The 21,772-nt window shown below is 38.2% G+C and overlaps 1 protein-coding gene across 2 annotated transcripts in view; it reads left to right on the top strand.

Moving 5' to 3' along the window:
* The window catches only part of LOC126267117 (endoplasmic reticulum-Golgi intermediate compartment protein 3), a 92,895-nt gene that overhangs the window by 12,941 nt on the left and 58,182 nt on the right, over positions 1 to 21,772 (top strand). For both annotated transcript variants that reach the window (XM_049972030.1, XM_049972031.1), the window contains exons 2-4: positions 7,033 to 7,191; positions 7,274 to 7,390; positions 11,354 to 11,382. In XM_049972030.1, the coding sequence (XP_049827987.1) occupies positions 7,033 to 7,191; positions 7,274 to 7,390; positions 11,354 to 11,382 (305 nt within the window). The remainder of the gene's footprint in view (positions 1 to 7,032; positions 7,192 to 7,273; positions 7,391 to 11,353; positions 11,383 to 21,772) is intronic.

The raw sequence follows: 21,772 nt of genomic DNA on the forward strand, positions 1-21,772 counted from the left end.
TCTGGCTACAACACTTATAAACAAAGAGGAGAGGACTGAAATGAATGACAGTCGTTGCTAGGAAAGAAGAGAATTTCCATAGAGAACTCTGTAGACAAGGGTAGGGAATAGTGGTGTGGGAGGAAGGGTTAACGAAATTGAGCTGTAAAAAGAGATAGCTATTGTGACAGAAAGTGGGCTATTAGCTGTCTTTTGAAGTTTGAAAGGATTTTAGTTTTTCTAATATTTTGAGGAAGATTGTTCCAGAGTCAGGTTCCTGATGCAGAAAATTGTTCAGAGAACAAAGTAGTGTGTGTAGTGCTAAGGTGAGGATTTTAATTTCATGGGAAACAGTATTTCTGCTGCCTTGTTCAGATAGTAGTGTAAGGATTGAAGATAAATTGTAAGGAATGCAATGATTGAGAGGAGAAGATACAGAATACCCAGGATCTGATAATATTTACACTTATCGTCACATAGCCATGATAATGTAAATATCAGGAATGATTTGGTTGAAATAATGTGCATCACAAATGTATCACACACAAGCAGTCATGGCCAATTCCAGTCAATGTGAACTCTTGTATAAAAAGTCTTGGAGAATAGGGTCATCATAATCAAGGATGGGAAGTATTAGTGTCTCTATTAGTTTGTTTTTAAGCTCAAGAATGCAGTAATCCTGACACCTTGCAAACTGCAGCTGTGTGTTCAATCCATTCACAGTGATGGTGCAGAATTACCCCAAATTCTTTGATGCCTGTGCTGTTTAGCGTTAAGGGTGGAAGAGTTTCTCTGAACTGAGTAGTAATATGTCTTTTGTGAATGACTGAAATTGCTTGAATTTTAGATGGATTAAGTTTGAAAATCTTTTGTTCTGCACCCATTCTGATACATTCTGGATGGCTGCATCCAGATTTGTTGGGCTTGCACGTAGGTATAATTACAGGTCAATGGCGTATAAATGAATAAATGATATTTGCAATGGGAGGTAATAATTGACACATCAGTAACATATACCGAGAAACGTAGTGGTCCTGTGGTCCTAATACTGATCCTTGTGGGACACCTGCTACTACATTCTTCCGTTGCAACCTCTTCATTCTGACCATTAAAGCACACAATAGCCTCTTCTTATTTGTCCATAGCTTGTTTCAGTTCATCAGTCATTTTTATAAGTCATGCTGCTAATTTGCCAGAAGCCAGATTGGTATTCATCCATAAAGTTATTTAAGGTTAAGCAACTGGTAAATTGATTGTGAATTATGTATTCTAAAGCCTTAGATAATGCTGGTAGAATGCAAATGGGCCTGTATTCCAGTAGTCCAGATTTTTTTTGCAGATTGTGGTTCGGTAGAGGTTTAATGAGTCCCTTTTTGCAGGCTAGTGGGAAGATGCTGGAGAATGATTAAAAATATATATTATAATAAGCAGTAATGGGTTGCTGAAAAAATTGCTCATTTGTATTGTAATATTGTTGTATCGTGCAATTGCAGAACAAATTCGTGCAGTTGACTTCCTCTCTGTGTTAAGGCTTACCAACTGCAGAAAATCTTTTTTTCGTTTGTACTGACTGCAGATATATCAAGGGATTCAGTGTTTTGTGTCCTCAGGCGTTGATCAAGTAGAGATGTAGATGTGGTGAAATACTCATTCAAATTCTCAGTAGAAATGAGAGGTTCAGCTGCAGATGAGATATGGTTAGTTCTAGCCCTCAAAGATTTTCTCACAAGACAGAAGGTCTGTGAAAGTCCTCAGTTAATGAGCAGATGTATCTGAGTTTTGCATTTCTTACTGACAGGATTGATTGGTAAACAATGGTGCAGATTTTCTCCTGACTCCTCTGGATTTTTTGAAGCATATTTATTGTATAAATTATTGAGTCTCTTAGTGAAATTTGATACTTCATAATTTATATCAAAGTTATTTACTGTCATTCCCTGTCAAGAGATATCATAAACATCAGCTGTCAGCTCAGACATATTTAAGCAGTCAAAATCTCTAAAAGTGGACACTTGTGGTTTGTTCTTTGGATGTAGTAATCAATCAATAATTCATGAATATTACATCATGAGCAGGTAAGAGAGGTGCAGAAATTTCATCAGTGGGAATTACTTTGTTTGGAGACTTGGTCGCAAAAATATCGATTGAAGTATGAGTGTCTGCAGTGTGATGAGTTGGCCCAAATGGAAGCAATGTAAGATTTGAGCAGGAGAATATGTGCTTGAATTTTGAAACTGAAGGCCTTTTGCTTATAAAATTCATGTTCATATCTCTGGCTACAGTTAAGTGCTCATACAAAGATTCAAGACCTGTGAGTGCGTGGTTTCAAAGCTAGAGAGCTGTCCAACTTTGAGTGGACTGTATATTACACAGATAAGACATTTTCTGTTGAGAAGTTGAATTTCAAGAAATATTTATATGGGTTGTTTTTCCTCATTTTTGAATGTGAGCACAACATTAGGGAGTAAGTTTGTACGAATGTAAATGCAGCCACACTGCCAGTCTTCTATTGTACCTGTTATGTCTCGGAAGCAAGTGTACTTTCATATGTTCATCTGTCTCTCAAATGGTGATTGCACATGTGCCTTGGAGTCAGTGGTAAACAATGTGAACACATTCTTAAGTAAAGTGTAAGACTATGTTTCATTAAGAAAAGTATTTATTGTGTATGTTACATGTTATCAGTCATTCCAAATAAAATGGTTAGTTTTTTAATTTCCTACAATTACAATTTCATAAGTTTCTTTTTTCCATGAATCGGGTTGTGCATCATTACCAAGTATGAATCACTTACAGTTGGTCCTATATCAGCTTTGACAAGTAAGTAGCAATGGGGAGGCTTTAAATAGAAAAATGCCTGACTAAACAGTAGTTGTTTCCCCATCAACCTGGAAATGTACACAAGTTTGAAATAGTTTTCCTAAGCCTTGTCTGATGGGCCAGAAGCTATCATACGCCATAGTTCTATATACAAAAATCAAAGCTGACTCTTTGTTTATGCAGTGTAGGAAATGAGATTTTATCTTAGCAGATTAGGCCTGTCTTGCTGCATATAATGACAGAACCTCGTATGAGAGCTCTACCCAGCAGTGATTGCACCACAGTAGCCATATCTGGCCACAATGCTTTTCAGTTGTAGTACATTTATCGGATTCTTTTGGGAAAGGTTTCAGGGTCAATATTAAAAAGCACAATATCACTGTAATTGCCTTTTTAAGAGCTATTGAATGAAAAGTATATGGTTCCATTAAAAATAACCATACTTGTTTCAGTACCTCGGTTGATAGCAGAGTTCAGAGAATTATTCAAACAAAACATTACATGCCCTCAGCATACTATCAGTTACTGATTTCTGGAACCATTCACAAAATAAATGGAGTATCATCTCTTATGAGACTCGCCTGTATAATAACACAGCGTTCACTTCTGTTGACAGTAATTCACCTCAGTGAAGATGACTTGTTGAGATAAAATTTGCAAGGCACTGGTGAGGGGAAGAAGCGCACATGGTGCATGCATGTATAACTAATTAAGCATGTGTGTTCAGGGGATAAAGTGGCAGGAAAGTGATTGTTTCATGACTGAAAATCCTTAGCCTAATAAAACATTGAAAGACACGTATTGGAATACAGTAAGTACCAAGCACAACAAACGAATTGGGATATTGTACTTGTTGTATTTCAACATATGCAGTTCAACATTTTATTGGGCAATTAATCATTTTAAATCATGACAGTGGCACATTTTTTCCACTTTTTCATCTCAGGATGTTCATATGAAACGAAATCATTGGCTTAATAAATGTGACTAAAGTAAAACTTCAGGTAGTTTTCTTAACATTCATATCAATCAGATGTAAAAGCTCATCATCATCATCATCATCTTCATATCCTTCCAGCGAGCCGGGTGGGTTGTTTACGAACAAGTTGCTTCCATTTCACTTGATATTCATCTTGTCTTGATATTGTTTCCCAGTTTTCTCCTCTAGTCTTCAAATACTCTTTAATCTGATCCTACCATCTTTTTGTGGGTATTCTTGTAGCTCTTTTCCCCAGCACATTTCTCTCCAAGTATTGTTTGATAGGTGCTTACCTTCAGTCCCTTCACATGTCCAAACCACTAGAGCTATGCAGTACTCAGTCATTGACATATCCATTTGTATCTCTCCTCTGATGTCTTCATTCCTCATTTTCTCTCTTCGAGTCTTATGCAAGGCTGGTCACAGAAACTTCAGATCACATATTTGTAGCATGCTCAGATCTGTCTTGTTAGTGACAGCTTTCTAAACTACATGCCATAATTGTTTGGTTCTCATAGGAAATCTCATGTCCCAAACAAGGTTCAACACTTGGGGGGAAAAAAAACAACATTATATCTCTTTCTTACTCTGTTTTGTACTTCTAGTTTAGCAGTTCCATTGCATTCCTTGCCTTTTGGAGAAGTGGGATCTTCAGTGGCTAAGGGAGTAAACACCAGAGTTAGGCCTAGCAAGTCAACAGCTGAGTATGAATGTATTGCTTTCAGCATGGGAACATGCCTTGGATAGTATAAGCACAGTGGAAGCACACCTTCCAATTTTGAGAAAGAAAACATTGTCCAAAAAGGCTGTAATAAATTTATTGTCCATTCTAGTAGCTCATTTCAACTGCTAGTCATTTTCAAGCTGTAATCACAACCCTCAAGCTTCACAACACATTTGGCTAAATAACCAGTAAGTACGTAAAGGCCCACATATCTTCATGTGTATGTGTAACACAAGTACAATCCAGTAGTGCACTAGGTTACATCCATTACAAAAGAAATATTTCCAGTTGTTTGAAGTATTCCATAAGTAATTTTTTTCTGTGTACAAATAATGAGCTTGCAGAATAAAAAAGAGTTTGGCAAAAAGATTTTATAGAGCCATAACAGCCATAGGGACTCAAAGTATTATGCATTTATTACTATGAGCAAAGCCAAATGCGAAGCAGAAATTGTTTCTGGTTGTAAAGATTTGGATGTTATAAAATTTAAGTGGGTCCAGATGCAGATGACATGATTTTGAACAGCTCACAGGACTTATTGTTTGTGCTTATGACAATAAATGGTTGATAACTTGTGTGCTATCAAGAGATGAAAAAGGAGAAGTAAATCTTTTATTTATGTATCCCTGTGTATCATCTCATTTTTTCCATAATCACAAAGATCCGTTAAATGAAATGTTCTAAAAAAATCATACTTTTTAAACTATATCCTGCAGCTGCAACTGGAAGACAATATTGACTATCAGATGAAGAGTCACAAATAGCTTCACAGATTATATTGGAAAAGAAAATGTTGTTACATCAATAATCTGTCATTATTGGTTGAGAGAACAAGGTTATATCACTTAAAAGAAAACTGCAATATGTAATCTTAGACTCTAATAAGAATGTTATTGGAGTGTCGTAATGTCTTCCTTGTTGAAGATGAGTGAAAAGTTTCTAATTGCAAGGCACTCAAATAACACTTTATTAAATAATAAAAGCTAAACCTTTGTTTAATTAATAATATTGATTAATATAAATGTATTTGTAAAATGAAGGTATAATTACATAAATTATTCATAGTCGTCTTTGTGTAGGTGTTGTTATGATGTATGTAAAAAGTGTTTCACAGTTATCACGGCAAAGCCAAATGTGAATTTAAATTTAAATGTATGTTTCTAATAATCTAAAATAAATAAAAAATAAAAATGACTAAACAATAAAGTCTACATTAAAACTTAGTAATACGTCCAAAGTCTTAAAAATGAGTATTGCATTTACCTGTAAAATAGAGCTTATTTTAATATGTTGAGAACACCCTCATGAAATTTGATTTAAAAAAAAAATTGTCTGGGAAAATTCAACATTGTTATGAACATTGTCAAACAGGACATACTGTTTTGTAGGAAACTGAATAAAATGGTACTAATTTTAGGTCTGTAGGTCAACTATTTTTGGAGATATTGTGTTTTTAAGGTTCTAAAACATTAACAAAAAATTGAATAATTTGGAAGTTTTGAGAATTAGTAACTCCCAAATGAAGGGATTTTCGTGTAAACAACTAATACTATAAATGTACAAAAGTTATCAAAATCTGAGATGGCAAGAACTTGACCATTGGTTAATTTCACATGGACTGACCCACTCATTTTCTTTGGCAGTAGTTGTTGCTTTCTTCGGCTCCATTACTGATAGCAATTGAATATTGTGCAGAGCACAACCATGGTGCTTCTTCCATTAGTTTTAATAATTTCATTCATTCATTCATCTGTGAAACAAGTTAAGATACATATTGTCGAAGAAAAACATCTCTTAAAAACTTGATATGTACAGTGCATTAACAATAATTGTATTGCATAATATTATTTGTGCTTATGCCAGCTAAACCTAACATTAAATACTAAACTAAGCTGTTACCTGTAAGATAAAAAGATATCTTTCTAAGTTATATGAAATCGATACTGTTAACCTTCTGTCAATAGCATTGGTATTTTTCAGAGAATATAATTACCTACCGATGTAACACTAGAGGCTTGTTTACAATCCACTATTTTTTGCCATGTAACTGACAAAAAAAATTGTGTTGTCTTCTACTGTGGTAGTGCAGATCACAGTTCAGCTGTAACTGATTTTTATCACCAGAAACAAAAGTCATTAATGAATAAACATACTAAGAATCCCTAGATTATCAAAAAGGCCTCTGGAAAATGTGTGGTTATCTAATTTACACAGTATCAGTCTGTTTGCTTCTGCTGAAATTACTCATTGTGGGAATTTGGACTGAAATCCAGGCATTCCCAAAATTTTAATAGTTTCTGTAAATAATGTTTGACATAAACAAGAGCTAGAAATCATGTATCAAGCTGAGTAGTTGATATCTGCAGATGAAAGAATAATTGGAAATGAGTTGGATTATAATTAACTGATGTAAAAGATATATCTCACCATTGTGTGAATTGTGTTTGTGACTGAAGTAACACTGTTCTGAGTAGAAACATGAAAGTGTTTGTTCTTAGTCTTAGTCTGTTTCATATCTTTTCTCTTTCAGTTACTATATTGAGCGGTATCATAATGACATTGCTTTTCGTCTCGGAACTGCAAGCTTATCTGTCACCAGACATTTCGGAAGAGCTATTTGTGGATACTTCAAGAGGAACCAAACTTCGGATAAATCTGGACATTATTATACCTTCCATTTCTTGTGAATGTGAGTTTAATGTAGTGATAAAAAGCATGTCACAGTTTTATGATTTTCACAGTAAAACTTTATTTTTATTTCATTGCTGTAGTTTTGGTGCTTGATGCTATGGACACATCAGGCGAGCAACATCTGCACATTGAGCACAATATATACAAGAGAAGATTAGATAAATCAGGAAATCCAGTTGAAGAACCACAAAAAGAAGGTATGTAATTCTCTGCTCAGCAGTTTTTCTTAGTACAAAATGATTGTGTTCACATGCTTGCAGCCTTGAACTGTGCTTATTCAATTCATCTATGGTTTAGATAGTTTCAGGCATTGAAAACTGTGACATTTTAGCATCTGATATTCCTGTGACGCATTATGCAAGTCAGACACCAATAAATGTGAAAGAAGGATAAGAACTGGGTAGCTAAAAAGTGCTGATAGGATTAATTTTAAAAAAAAGGAAGTGATTCAAAGAAAAAGAAGTAATTCAAAGAGAGAATGTTGTTTTTATTATTTTTAACATACATATTAAATTTTCTACAACTGTGTAAAATCTAATCTGTGCTAATGATAAAACTGAAAACCCACCGTGACGGTTAGAACATGCTGTTCTCCAAAACGACTAGAGCAACTTCCATGGTGTTTTCACAGGGTAACTTGAGCATAGTCTGAGGGCAATGTATTGGCTTTATTTCAAGCAAATTTGGATCATGGAAAAAAAGAAGGAAAAAAATACTTTGATTTTATCAAAAACCTTTGTATCTGTTTGTATGAAAAAGTCCATCTCCAAAATTACTAGACAAATTTTCGTGCAGTTTCCACAGGTAACTTGAGTGTAGCATGGGGCAACATATAAGATGTATTTCATCAAAATCTGAACATGGAAAAGAAAGATATCATAATTTAAAGTTCTATCTAATATCATTTACTCATCTTAGTGGTACAGATGAATAATCATCCACGTGTAGTACACCAAATAACCAGTAGGTGGCGCTGTTGGTTTCATAGCACACCAAAGATCCTATAGATGGGGTTCCCGGTGAGCTTATGTTACTTAGTGTCAGTTGCTGTTCATGTGGCCAGCTCTCCTGTGTTAGTGAAGCAAACAAGCTCTTTGGTCATGTCCCCAATCATACTACTTCACCGTTGAATACTAAGAAACTTTGTAAGTTCAAAATAAATTCGACATGTATGAAGTCTCGGGCACAGTTCTAAATGAATATCCGGGCAACTCCAGGTTTCTCAGCTAGTGACAAATAAAACTTGCTACTATTACCTCCTTATTTTATTTCACCATCCATTTAGACTTTCTGCTCTTTCATTGATGGGGTTTCTACTCCTCCATCATTAGGTGGACAGACCTTTTACATTATTGAAGTTTGAGAGAAATTGATTTTAAGTCACTTTGCCAACTTGTGTTTGTTATGTGATATGATGACAAATGCTACAAATTGTTTGTAGTACTGCTAATACATGTACAAGTAAATTGTGGATGATATTGAGTTTAAGTTGTTACAAACTGCTACGTGTTTGCCAGATTAAGTCACTACAAGAAGCACAAGTAGTTTGCAGTATTGGTAAAGTATACACTATGTGATCAAAAATATCTGGACACTCCCAAAAACATAAGTTTTTCATACTAGGTGCATTGTGCTGCCACCTCCTGCCACGTACTCCGTATCAGCGACGTCAGTAATCATTAGACATCATGACAGAGCAGAATGGGGCACTCCGCAGAACTCGTGGACTTCGAACGTAGTCATGTGATTGGGTGTCGCTTGTGTCAGACGTCTATACACGAGATTTCTACGCTCTTAAACATCCCAAGGTCCACTGTTTCCAATGTTATAGCGAAGTGGAAATTTGAAGGGACACATACAGCACAAACGCGTGCAGGCCGACCTTGTCTCTTGACCGACAGTTGAAGAGGGTCATAATGTGTAATAGGCAGACATCTATCTAGACCATCAAACAGGAATTCGAAACTGCATCAGGATCCACTGTAAATACTATGACAGTTAGGTGGGAGGTGAGAAAACGTGGATTTCATGGTCGCGTGGCTGTTCATAAGCCACACATTATGCCAGTAAGTGTCAAACGACACCTCACTTGGTGTAAGGAGCATAAACTTTGTACAATTGAACAGTGGAAAAAACATTGTGTGGAGTGACAAATCACAGTACACAATGTGGCGATCCAATGGCAGGGTGTGGGTATGGAGAATGACCAGTGAACGCCATCTGCCAGTGTGTGTAGTGCCAACAGTAAAATTAGGAGTGGTGGTGTTATGGTGTGGTCGTGTTTTCACGGAGGGGACCTACACCCCTTGTTGTTTTGTGTGGCCTTATTGCTTCCCGCTGTTGAAGAGCAATTCGAGGATGGCGATTGCATATTTCAACTTGATTGAGCACCTGTCCATAATGCACGGCCTGTGGTGGAGTGGTTACATGAGAATAACATCCAAGTCCTGACCTGAATCCTATAGAACACCTTTGGGATGTTTTGGAACGCCGAATTCGTGCCAGACCTCACTGACCGACATTGATACCTCTACTCAGTGCAGCACTCCATGAAGAATGGGCTGCCATTCCCCAAGAAACCTTCCAGCACCTAATTGAATGTGTACCTGTGAGAGTGGAAGCCGTCATCAAGTCTAAGGATGGGCCAACACCATATTGAATTCCAGCATTACCGATGGAGGGCACCGCGAACTTGTAAGTTATTTTCAGCCAGGTGTCAGGAAAATCTTGATCACATAATGTGTATAAGTTATGAGATACACTAATATTGTCAAGTTTCCTTCCCCTGTAAAAATTGTGATTCACATCAGAGTCACTGTTACAGCAATTAAATGTAATAATTAACCAAATTCTCATTGATATGTGAGTTACTTGTTGCCGTTGATGTCCTAAGCACCGATAAATGCTGACTGTATATAAATAGTACATTCTTTGCTTGTATCAATCTGTGAAGTAAGATAGTAATTACTGAAATGTATTTGTATCGCTGTGGTAATGTGGACATCATTTGTAGTGACTTTTGGAAGTAAACAACAAGCAATATTATTGTTTAGAATGTAGGCCTAATATCATGTATTCATTTGTTGCAGTATTATGCAATAAGCTTGGAAACTTTGCAAAAGTATCTTAAAATCAACATCACTTACACTTCAATAGAACACAATGTCCACTAGAAAGTAAGGGAGGATAAAACCTCGAACTTATTTGTAATTTGAGATAATATTAGTCTAAAACAAAGTAGGGAAAAATATTTTAACAGCAATAATAATTAGAAAAGTAAGAAGAAGGGTCAAAGAGAAGATTGGAGGGAAGGGAAAAAGACTCAGAGTAATGATGGAACAGAAAAGCAACAAAAAGAAAATGAAACACAGTTGGGGTAGTGTGAAATATGACAGATCAAAAGTTGGAAAGAAGAGGATTAAGATCTAGTATTAAACATGGAGCAGAGCTCAAAGTAGGGTAAATTTGGGAAGGGAATTAGACACGTCTTTTTCAAAGGAACTGTTGTGGCAACTGGTTTAAGCATTCTTGTGAAAACGCACGAAGTCTCAACCTGATTAGTATGTTGGGAAATTTAACCCCAGTCGTGGACATACGCAGAAATTTATTCAAGAAGGGACAAGATTCGGTCATTCTTGATATAACTGTTGTGATGAATTTAAGAATGTGTTGTATCCAAGAATTACATTTTACTGAAAGTACACCAAATTTATTGTTTGTGCAATAGGTTCAACTTAATATTTTTTAAACGTAAATTTATTTCATTATGATATGCAAAGTACATTTTTCTATTTTATTGATATGAGTACAGACACCACCTCCTTGATTTAATGATATGAAATTATAATCCCCCATATGGTTGTATCCACACTTGAGAAAATCCTTTTCTTTATGTCATAATGTGATGTTTAGTGTAAATAAACTTTGTGTAAATACACCTTTTCTAATTGTTTAACTTCACTCATTTAAGATCAGATTTGATACAGCTGTAATTAATTGTAAAACTATCCATTCTGTTCTTGTGTATTGTGTACTCAGTTGACATGTTTCTATATTTCATGCCTGTTGATATTTATTGTTCCCATAGTATGCATTTAACTTGCACCATGCAGATAAATTGTGTAGATTTTATATAGTGTGTATCTTTTTTGTTTTTACAGATTTGGGAGCTACAATAACTGGCTCACAGGTAATTATGACAAGATATTTGTGTGATAAATGACATAATTTAATACTGTTTGCAAAAACCGTACTGCAAAAGACCTATCAGAAGGGAATAAAACTTAATGTGTATATAACCTAAAGAGCAATTAAATATAGGAAACAGTAAAACAATATTCATTTTTTAAAACTGGTAATCATTGAAGTTTACATGCCTCTGTATGCTGTGAGACTGGTTAAAATTGGTTTAGGCCAAATCTTTTTCCAAGTTCAGTATACAAGGTGTGATCAAAAAGCCATTATCATCATATCGTCATCATTATCTTCTTCCTTTCATGGATTATGCTGTTGCCCACTCTGAACTCACAAATAAACAAAATCATACTCATCTTTTTTTAATATCTTCTGATATATATTTTTCCATTCGCCTTGTAGGTCAGCATCTTCTGGGGAATTCTGTGACGTGGCATTCTCATGAGATATTTCTGCAATCTTGTTCACCTTCCGTGGCCACTTGCCCATTTCCTTCAGAAATTTTTAAAAGACCGAGTTTTCAAGCTCCCTGTGGGTTCTGCCTTGATGGATATTGGTAGCCAGGAAAATGGTGTGCCTCAGGGTTCCGTCCTGATTGTTGTCTTTGGAATCGCCATTAACCCTATAATGGCCTGTCTCTCACCTGACATCTCCGGCTTTCTTTTCATTGATGATTTTGCAGTCTATTACAGTTCTCCATATACTTGTCTCATTGAGCATCATCGTCAGTGATGTCTTGATCATCTTCACTCATGGAGCATTGACAGTGGCTTTTGTGTTTCCAGTGACAGAACCATCTGTATGAATTTCTGGCAGAGCAATTGGTTTCTTCCACAGTCTTTACATCTTGGGTCTGTTGCTCTTCCATTCATTGAAACTACAAAATTCCTGGAGCTCGTGCTCAACAAGCAACTTTCTTGATCCTCCCAAGTGCCTTACCTGGCAGCCCACTGCATGCGGTCGCTCAGTGTCCTACATGTCCTTAGGGATACTTCCTGGTGAGCCGATCAAACCATCCTCCTCTGTTTGTGCTGGTCCCTTGTTCGTTCGAAACTAGACTATGGGTGTGTAGTTTATGCTTCTGCACCTCCATCCCTCGTATGCCATCTCAATACTATCCACCATCGTGGCATCTGTTTGGCCACTAGACCCTTTTACACTAGTGCAGTTTAGTGTCTGTTTGCAGAAGTTGCCAAACTATTGTTGTCCTACCACCATGAGTTTCTTCTGAGCATATCTGCATGCCATTTGTCTACCTTGCGTGGCCACCCATCTTACACCTCCTCCTTCAGTGACGCCTTTGGTTGTATGGAACATGTCTCTCTTTTCTGTAACCCCCCCCCCTCCCCCCCACCCCCGAATTCGTTTTCGGCTCTTTGTGTGGCAGCTTAACTTCCTTCACAGTACCTGCAACTTTCCCAGTGGGTGTGAACCCTTTACCACCTTGGCTTCGTGCGGTGGCCCATGTTCACCTTGGCCTTCATTTGCTTCCTAAGGACACTACTGGAGCTCCTCTCTATCACCTTGACTTTCATGACCATTTCGCAATAGTACCTTTGTGTGCACTGATGGCTCTCGGACTGAATGTGGTGTAGAATGTGCCTTAATCAATGGCACTGACATTTTTCGGTATCAGCTTCTGGAGCATTGCTCAGTATTACTGCAGAACTCTATGCCCTGTATCAGGCCACGCAGTATGTCTGGCGACACAAGCTTTGCAGTTGCATTATCTGCTCCATTCAAAGCCTCTGTGTGCTGTACACAGTCCATCCCTTAGTGCAATGGGTCCAGGAAATGTTGAAGGCTACAATTTCCATTCACACAACTCCAGAAACTGTACAGGATATAGGCCAAGTACAACTGCCACTCGGAAAACTCCAGAAACTATACAAGATATAGGCCAATGTTGCATCCTGGAGAAAGGTTCTTCTACTGTTTTTGTAACATCATGAGCCATGTTCTCAATCACGAAAAGAATTATGCCCCCTCTACCAACTGCCCCTATTGAATGATTGTCTTAATAGAAGTTGATACTTTGACAGTTAAAATATCCCAACACAATCTTAATGTCTTGGTCATGAAAGTCATTTGGCCTGTGGAAGGTAAAATCAATGTTAGATGGTTTGTACACTGATGTAATTGTACACAACTGTAGTTCAATTGCAAAAATTTTAATGTTGTTTGTGTCCATGATACTTATTGATTTAATCTCGTATCTGGTTTTACAGAGATAATACTACCATATTGTTCATGAGGGTGTTCTAATGCTGTCTTCGTGCCTTCAATTTTTGCTCTTCAGTTGTTTACCCTTCTGTGTATTTCTTCCATGTTAAAATGTCTCATGAATGTTGTTTGTATTTGTGTGGTAGTAAGACTTCTTACTTTCTTGACAATCCTTCAATATTTAATGATGATGTCACTATTTTTAGTTTTAAAGAGATCCAATCCCCATGTCTGCCATTTTTCTCCTATGTTTCATGATGGTAAAAGGACTAGCTGTTGACACTAGTTCACCATTTCCAGGATACGCACAGTTGTGTTCCCTCTACAATAATCATTCACAGAAGCTCCTTCCATCCACCCCTGTACACCCAGGCATTACTAAAAAGCTACAATAAAATGGGACGAAACTGCCAGTCATCTGAGTGATGAAATTATTACATGTGTACATGGTCATATGAAAAAGGATATCTACGGTGAGAGTTCCGTCTCCGAAATGTTCCCTTCCTAAGGAATGAAAGTCATTTTCCCAGTTCCCACAGCCCTAGGTTTGCACATCTTCAAAAACCTCTAATGTCTGTTGCCAGCTAGAATTTATTTCAGTATTACATGCTCAGATGTGGCGTTAACTATCCATACATTGGTCATTATGGCATGACAGTAATTGAGTTAGTGATAGATGATAATTGAGATAATGATGGCCTTGATATGGTTAGCTGAAATGATTAAGACATTGAAATGAATTGTCTCACTACCTTAGCAGCCAGAACGGCCACATGAGTTCCCATTCTTCATTTCTGTCATATGTTCGGATGTTCCGAATGTGCCAGTTTCGAGATGTATCACAGGAAAAATAAAAATTGTTTGCCACCATCTTCTGCCTCTGGACAACTCAGCAACCCAAATGAATTTGGGGGATGTAATGCTCATGCAAGAGTATGTCACGTAACAATTGCAGCTTCTAATCTTGTCTGAAGTAGCATGGCCCCATGTAGGACACACATACTTTAAAATGGGGTTATAAAACCTGAAACTATAGTTCACAGGTACTACACAGTGTAATTGTAGAATACTGTTGTTAGGTGCATTCAACAAAGCTCTCACTGCAATGGAAGTAAATTTGACAAACTTTTGCAGAGTCAAATGTAATGTCTTGTCATCTCCCCCTCTCGTCCCCCTGAACTGTTAATTGAAATACAAATGTAGTCACTGCATGAGCAGTGAATATTGTGCAAAATAAACATAAAAATTTGTTTATTATTGGAATAGAGCTAATAATGAGACCAAAAGAAAATAACAAAAATGGCAGAAAAACTGAAAATGTGGCTGGGAATGTAAAAACAGGTTTTAACATATAAAATAATGAGCAGATAACAACTGCTCTCAAAATTTCTAAATCACATGTAAATATTTTGCCCCTACTGATATGAAACCTGCGGAGACCCCTAATTCTGTGTCAACATATCAGAATGATCTATTTCTTTTAAAAATAGAGTGATTGCTACATTTTTAATTTTTGGATACTGTAAAACATATACTTAACAAAAAATCTGTACACTCTCACTATTTATTTAAAACATAAGAATTTTATTCTGTAATATTGTACAAATATATTCTTATACTAGCAGAAAATGCTCCTATTGGAGCACAAGAAAGATGAATATACCCCTGTTTAAAGAGTTTTGAGTGAAATGTGGGGTACCAGCTACCTCATTTTACCTTCCTCAGCACCTTTAAAAATTTTCCCAAAAGTTTTGGGATGCAAACATACTCACACTCTTTTAAACATGCAACTGGCCTCTCACTCCCTCCTGTTTTCTAACTGTAACTCACTCACACTCACTAGTCCATTGCTGTAAGTTGGTTATACCTACCCACTCCCACTTGCCCATTTTCACTCAGTCATTCAGCCCAACTCATTGTCATTATTATCTGTGTTACCTTGTCACTGTCCTCTGTGTCACAGCCACTGCCTCCTTCATTCTGTTCTGCTATGACTGTTTCCTCTCACTGTCAGTGTCTTCCTCTTGTTCTCTCTTAACTGCTACTATCTCATTCATTCTTCCCTACTGCTGCTGTCTCTTCTCACTGTAACCCTCTCTCTTTCTCATACACTCTGTCTCTCATTTTCACTGGCTCTCACCCACTTCCGCTTTCTGCATCCCTTTTTCCTCTCCTACTGGCAGTGTCTCCTTCACTCTTTTCCTAAAACTGTCAACTATGCTCCACTGCCACTGTGTTGCTCTTATTCTCTCACTACACTGTCTACTATCTTCCAGTATTTATTACTTATCCATCTTATCACCCCTGCCATTGTCACATTGCCTCTCAGCATAAAAAAAAGCATTAATAATTTTACTTGCCAAAATGTAGACTGAGACAGGTGGTATGCCACTTTTCAGTAAGAGTTTTTTAAACAGGAGCATATTCACCTTTTTTGTGCTATGATAGGAGTATTTTTCCACTGGTTCCCTTCTTTTCCCTGCCATAGCAGAACATATCATTCATAAATTTTGATAGTTTACTTAATGTGAAATTTAAATACCACAAAATGAATTTTTACTCCAAAAACTGGATTTTACACGCAGAAAAATTTTGCACATCCTTCAAGCTACATCTAAGTGTCTTTTAATTGTGTTCAAGTTGACATTTCTTCTTTATGGTAATTAGAAATCTATCTTTTTGTACTTGTTTAATGCAGAACTCAACAAGACATGTTACCTTCTTTGCTCGCTTAAATCATTGTGTAGTGAGAAAATGGTAATGAATGCATACCATGCCTTTCTTCCATTCTTGCCTTAAATGTGGAGTTTCTGAGGAAACTCTAGAACAGCTAACAGCAATTTCAAAGTAAAAAAGGACCATTAGAATCATCTTGACACAGACCATCGGTGAGGCAGTTATGTCCACAAAGATTCTCACAGAATAGATCATTCAATCTGTTGAGGCATCACTCCATCAAGTACCGTGTGTCAAAGCAGAAAAGATAAGGCAAGAAACTGTAAGAATCTTACAAACAGCAAAACCAACCAGAGCCAATATCACATGTGAAGAAAGACAGGCAATATCGGAGCTCAGGAATAACAAGAATATTGTGGTACTACACGCGGACAAAGGAAACACTATGGTGCTGGTGGACACTTCTGAATATGAAAAGAAGATGGATGAACTGCTTAGCGATCCCATTTACAGGGTGCTAAGGAGTGACCCTTCGGCGAGGGTAGGCAGAAATATGAAGGCCCTCGTAAAGGACTCAACAATTGATCCTGACACAGCCAAGAGACTAATCACCAAGGTGCCTGTTCCTCCTAGAATCTGTGGAGTACGTAAGCTCAATAAGGAGGGTTATCCACTGAGTCCCATAGTGAACGGAATAGATTCACCTACGTATTATATTGCGAAACATCTGTCACCTAAGTTACGCCGTCTTGTTGGACAAACAGACTCCTACGTGAAAGACTATTCCCACTTCATACAACTGATTGGGGGAAAGAGAAAAAAGCCATCAGACGTTATGGTCAGTTTTGACGTCAAGTCTCTCTTCACTAACGTACCCATTGAGGAGACTATGTGCATTCTACAGGATCGGATCCCACTAGATATCTGCGATCTGATGCGCTTATGCCTGTCATCTACATACTTCACCTGGCAGGGAAAATATTACAAACAGTCAGATGGAGTGGCAATGGGTTGCCCGCTCTCCCCTGTAGCTGCGGACATCTTCATGGAAACCTTTGAGTAAACAGCCCTAGCTTCTGCTCCATTACGTCCCAGTTGTTGGCTATGATATGAGGATGACACATTCGTTATCTGGCCTCACAGTGAAGTGGAATTGGGAAACTTCCTCCAGCACTTAAATAGCCTGCAGAAAAATATTAAGTTCACACATGAGACTGAAAACAATGGTACCTTGCCATTTCTGGATGTGGAAGTATACAGAGCTGCCGAAGGTAAACCGAGACACAAAGTGTACTGGAAACCAATGCACACTAATCAGTACCTGCATGCAGAGAGCCGCCACCACCCAGCTCAAAAGTATCCTGTTCTGCATACGTTAACTGCCTGAGCCTACCGGATAAGCAATGAAAATAACATCAAAGAAGAATTAAAGGAGCTACAACACATGTTTCATGCCAACGGCTATGATGACAACATCATAAGAAAGTTAGCTAAAACCAAAGGGACCAGAAGACGTGGAGAAGGCAAAGAAGAGAAGCTTCCACTGGTGCACTTACCATATGTAAAAGTCGTCAGTGAACGGCTAGGCAATGTCCTCCGCCGACGAGGTTTCAGACCGATTCTTCAAAGCAGTCACAGGATGCACGAAATTATAGGTTCCACCAAGGATGTAGTCAACAATCTTAACACTGCAGGTGTTGACGAACTACGGTGTGTGTGTGGAGCTTCCTACATAGGAGAAACAGGGAGACCTGTAGCTTAAGAGTAGTAGAACATGAACACTATGTATGATTACAGCAACATAATAAATCAGTGTTAGTGGAACACCACTGTGACTCTGGACAACCTATCAGGTTCCAGGAAGCCCAAGTACTGGCAAAAGAATCGTGGATCCGAGAATGCAAAATACGGGAGGTGATTGAAATTATTAAGCAGCCTGACAACATCAACAGAGAAGATGGCTACAAACTCCTGGCATCCTGGCTGCTGGCCATCCCAGTCCAACGGGCCATGAGTGGTCATGGGGCAGAAGCTACGCAGGACACGAACATATATGCACAAACAGCTGTAGGGCAACTGTCAGTACACTTCCACGCACACCAGGAGGAAAACTTGCCGATCAGAAGCCAAACGCTGATTGGCAGACAGATACCAACCATTGACAATATGGTCATCCACGAATAGCCTCTTTCCTTCCATCTTCCTTTACGTCATGACTAGCCAATTATATTAGAGGGCCAATTAAAAGTTTTACAACAGTGACGTCAGACATCAATAGTCTGTAATAAATAGAAGCACCTATCCCCATGCAAAAAAAACCTGTCGTGATCTGAGGAGGACCATTGCAGTTTGGCCAAAATGTCGGTTTTAGTTTATTATTGTTGTTAGTTTTTAGCAATGACGCAGTATAATACCCAGATGAATTTTAATCTCCATGACACCGGCCGCGGAAGCCTACGTTCTTATAACATTAAAATCATGTTTGGATGCAAATCTAGAATCTCCTGCAAACCTTTATCTAAGATATCTGGTGTTATTCCCTTATCATGTCTATACATCATGGAAATCCTTATATTCACCAAAATGAATGTCAAAGAAACTGGTATATGCATGTGTATTCAAATAAAAAGATATGTAAACAAGCCGAATACAGCATTGCAGTAGGTATCGCCTATGTAAGACAACAAGTTTCTGGCACAGTTGTTAGATAGGTTATTGCTGCTACAATGGTAGGTCATCAAGAGTTAAGTGAGTTTGAACGTATATTAAAATCGACACATGAGCGATGGGACACAGCATCTGCGAGGTAGCAATGAATTGGGGTTTTTCCCCGTACAACCATTTCGCGGGTGTACCGTGAATATCAGGAATCCGGTAAAACATCAAATCTCCGACATCACTGCAGCTGGAAAAAGATCCTGCAAGAACGGGACCAATGATACCGGAAGAGGATCGTTCAACATGACAAAAGTGCAACCCTTCCACAAATTGCTGCAGATATCAATGCTGGGCCATCAACAAGTGTGAGCGTGCGAACCATTCAATGAAACATCACCTATATGGGCTCTCGGAGCTGAAGACCCACTTGTGTACCTTTGATGACAGCATGACACAAATCTTTATGCCTTGCCTGGGTGACATTGGATTGTTGAGGACTGGAAAGATGTTGCCTTTTCAGGCAAGTTTCATTTCAAATTGTATCGAGCAGATGGACGTGTACAGGTATGGAGACAACCTCATGAATCCATGTGGACCCTGCATGTCAGCAGGGGACTGTTCGAGCTGGTGGAGGCTCTGTGATGGTGTGGGGCATGTGCAGTTGGAGTGATAATCGACCCCTGATACATCTAGATATGTCTCAGACAGGTGACATGTACATAAGCATCCTGTCTGACAACCTGCACCCATTCATGTCCATTGTGCATTCTGATGGACTTGGGCAATTCCAGCAGGACAGTGGGACACCCAACACATCCAGCATTGCTACGTAGTGGCTCCAGGAACACTCTTCTGAGTTTAAACATTTCCGCTGGCCACTAAACTCCCCATACACGAGCATGTCTGGGATGCCTTGCAACATGCTGCTCAGAAGATCTCTCCGCCTCCTAGTACTCTTACAGATTTATGGACATCTCTGCAGGATTCATGGTGTCAATTCCCTCTGCACTACTTTAGGCATTAGTCCAGTCCATGTCATGTCCCATCACTTCCACATGCTCGGGGCCCTATACAATATTAGGCAGGTGTACCAGTTTCTTTGGCTCTTCAGTGTAAATACAAAATGTGTAAAGTGTTTTATTGTAACCTTAAATAAGTATGCCTAGAAATCACTTTCAGAAGTGTACTTATAACTTGACATGTACAATGTCTTATGCAAAAGATGCTTTGTAGACAACACCAATAAATACAATACAATACACTGCAACAACATGGTGTCCCAGAACCCTTCTGATAATAATGCAGATACTTACAACACTTTTCTCTGTGCAATGTCACATTATAAACTAGTTTTCTCCTCACAACAGATTTTGTGTGTACAGGCAGGATAACTTTGAACCTCTGCCTCTTGGAAATGGGTATAGATATCAAGAAAATTTTCAAGATTGTTGAAGGTCTGATCTTAGGAATTGTCATAAAAATTACACCAATTTGCTGTGCATAGCTGTCTTGGAATTTATAGCTCGATCTTAGTACCCAGAAGCCATGGTTTTGTGGTGTTTCTCAATAATGGAAATGGAAGATGGAACTTCTAGATAAATGTCTTGAGAATATAATGTTAAAATTTGAGGAATTTTCTGAGTTTATTTATAATTTAGATTTTCTGGTGTTTTACATGGTGGTGGTTGATGCCTGGCAGAGGAGATGGACTTAGCCATGAGGGGGCACTGCGGCTGCTTAGCTCTATGCTCTCACAGAGAGAGCACCACTGTCTCACCACATGACTGCATCAGCCAATCGCATTTCGTGTGGCCGGTATAAAGGTGCTGCTCACTGCACAGCCGGTCAGTTAAGTTTTTGTGCTTGATACTTTCAGGTCTATCTTTGCTGCTTTACTGTACTAGGACTGCCTGATAACTACCTCGCTTGTCACCTAGTTACTCTGTTTGGTTGCATCTTGGCCTTGTTCTTATCATGGGGCGACGGCATTACTTAGCACATCATTGTCGTCTAGGTCGTTTATGCTTGCCCAGGTCTGTTGTCTTGTTCACAGTTCATCTATTGCATTTTGTTGCCCTACCATTAATTTGGATTACTCTTCTGCATGTGGGTCTCCTGCCTGCTAGCTTCCTCCATTTCTCCATTTCTTCCAGAGTTCTGACATGCATCCCAATATCTGGCTACTTGCAGATACAGCAGACTTTGCCTCACACATGATTTTACACATATATTTTGTTTGTGCATGTGAGGTACCTTTGAACCTCTTTATCTCAGGAATGGAAAAATATATCAATAAAATCTTCAAGAATGTGTGAGACTGGGATCTTAGGAATATACTATAAAAATTACAGCCTTTTACTGCTCGTAGCCATCTTGGAATCCAATGCTTGGCTTTGGTACAAGTACAAATGGTAAAAACAACCTTTTTGGGGGGTTTTCTGAGGAACTGCCCATGAACTAATGGTGTTTCCATAAATCTCGTCAAGCCCACCATAGCCCACATCAAATACAAACGAACCAATCAATTTGCTCCATTCTCTTTATCCTTCTTCCTACGGACATTTGTGGGACCTCAGCTGTTCAGTACAGAATGTCAAATCAAAACACCTTTCAGCTCTCTTGTATGAATTCACCTTCTTCAAAGGGACTCCTCCTTTTCACCAATATGCTGAAAACATAATAAGAATCAAGAGTGGAGGCAATAGTTTCATCCACCAATTTTGTGAACATATTTCGGTGAAATCCTAATTGATTTTTAAGTAGTGAGAGTTTTTTTCACAGTATAAAGGAAACTCAGCATTCACTCTTGGGTGCACATTTTGAAATGC

Source organism: Schistocerca gregaria, chromosome 4, assembly GCF_023897955.1.
Source record: "Schistocerca gregaria isolate iqSchGreg1 chromosome 4, iqSchGreg1.2, whole genome shotgun sequence".
NCBI classification, from domain to species: domain Eukaryota; kingdom Metazoa; phylum Arthropoda; class Insecta; order Orthoptera; family Acrididae; genus Schistocerca; species Schistocerca gregaria.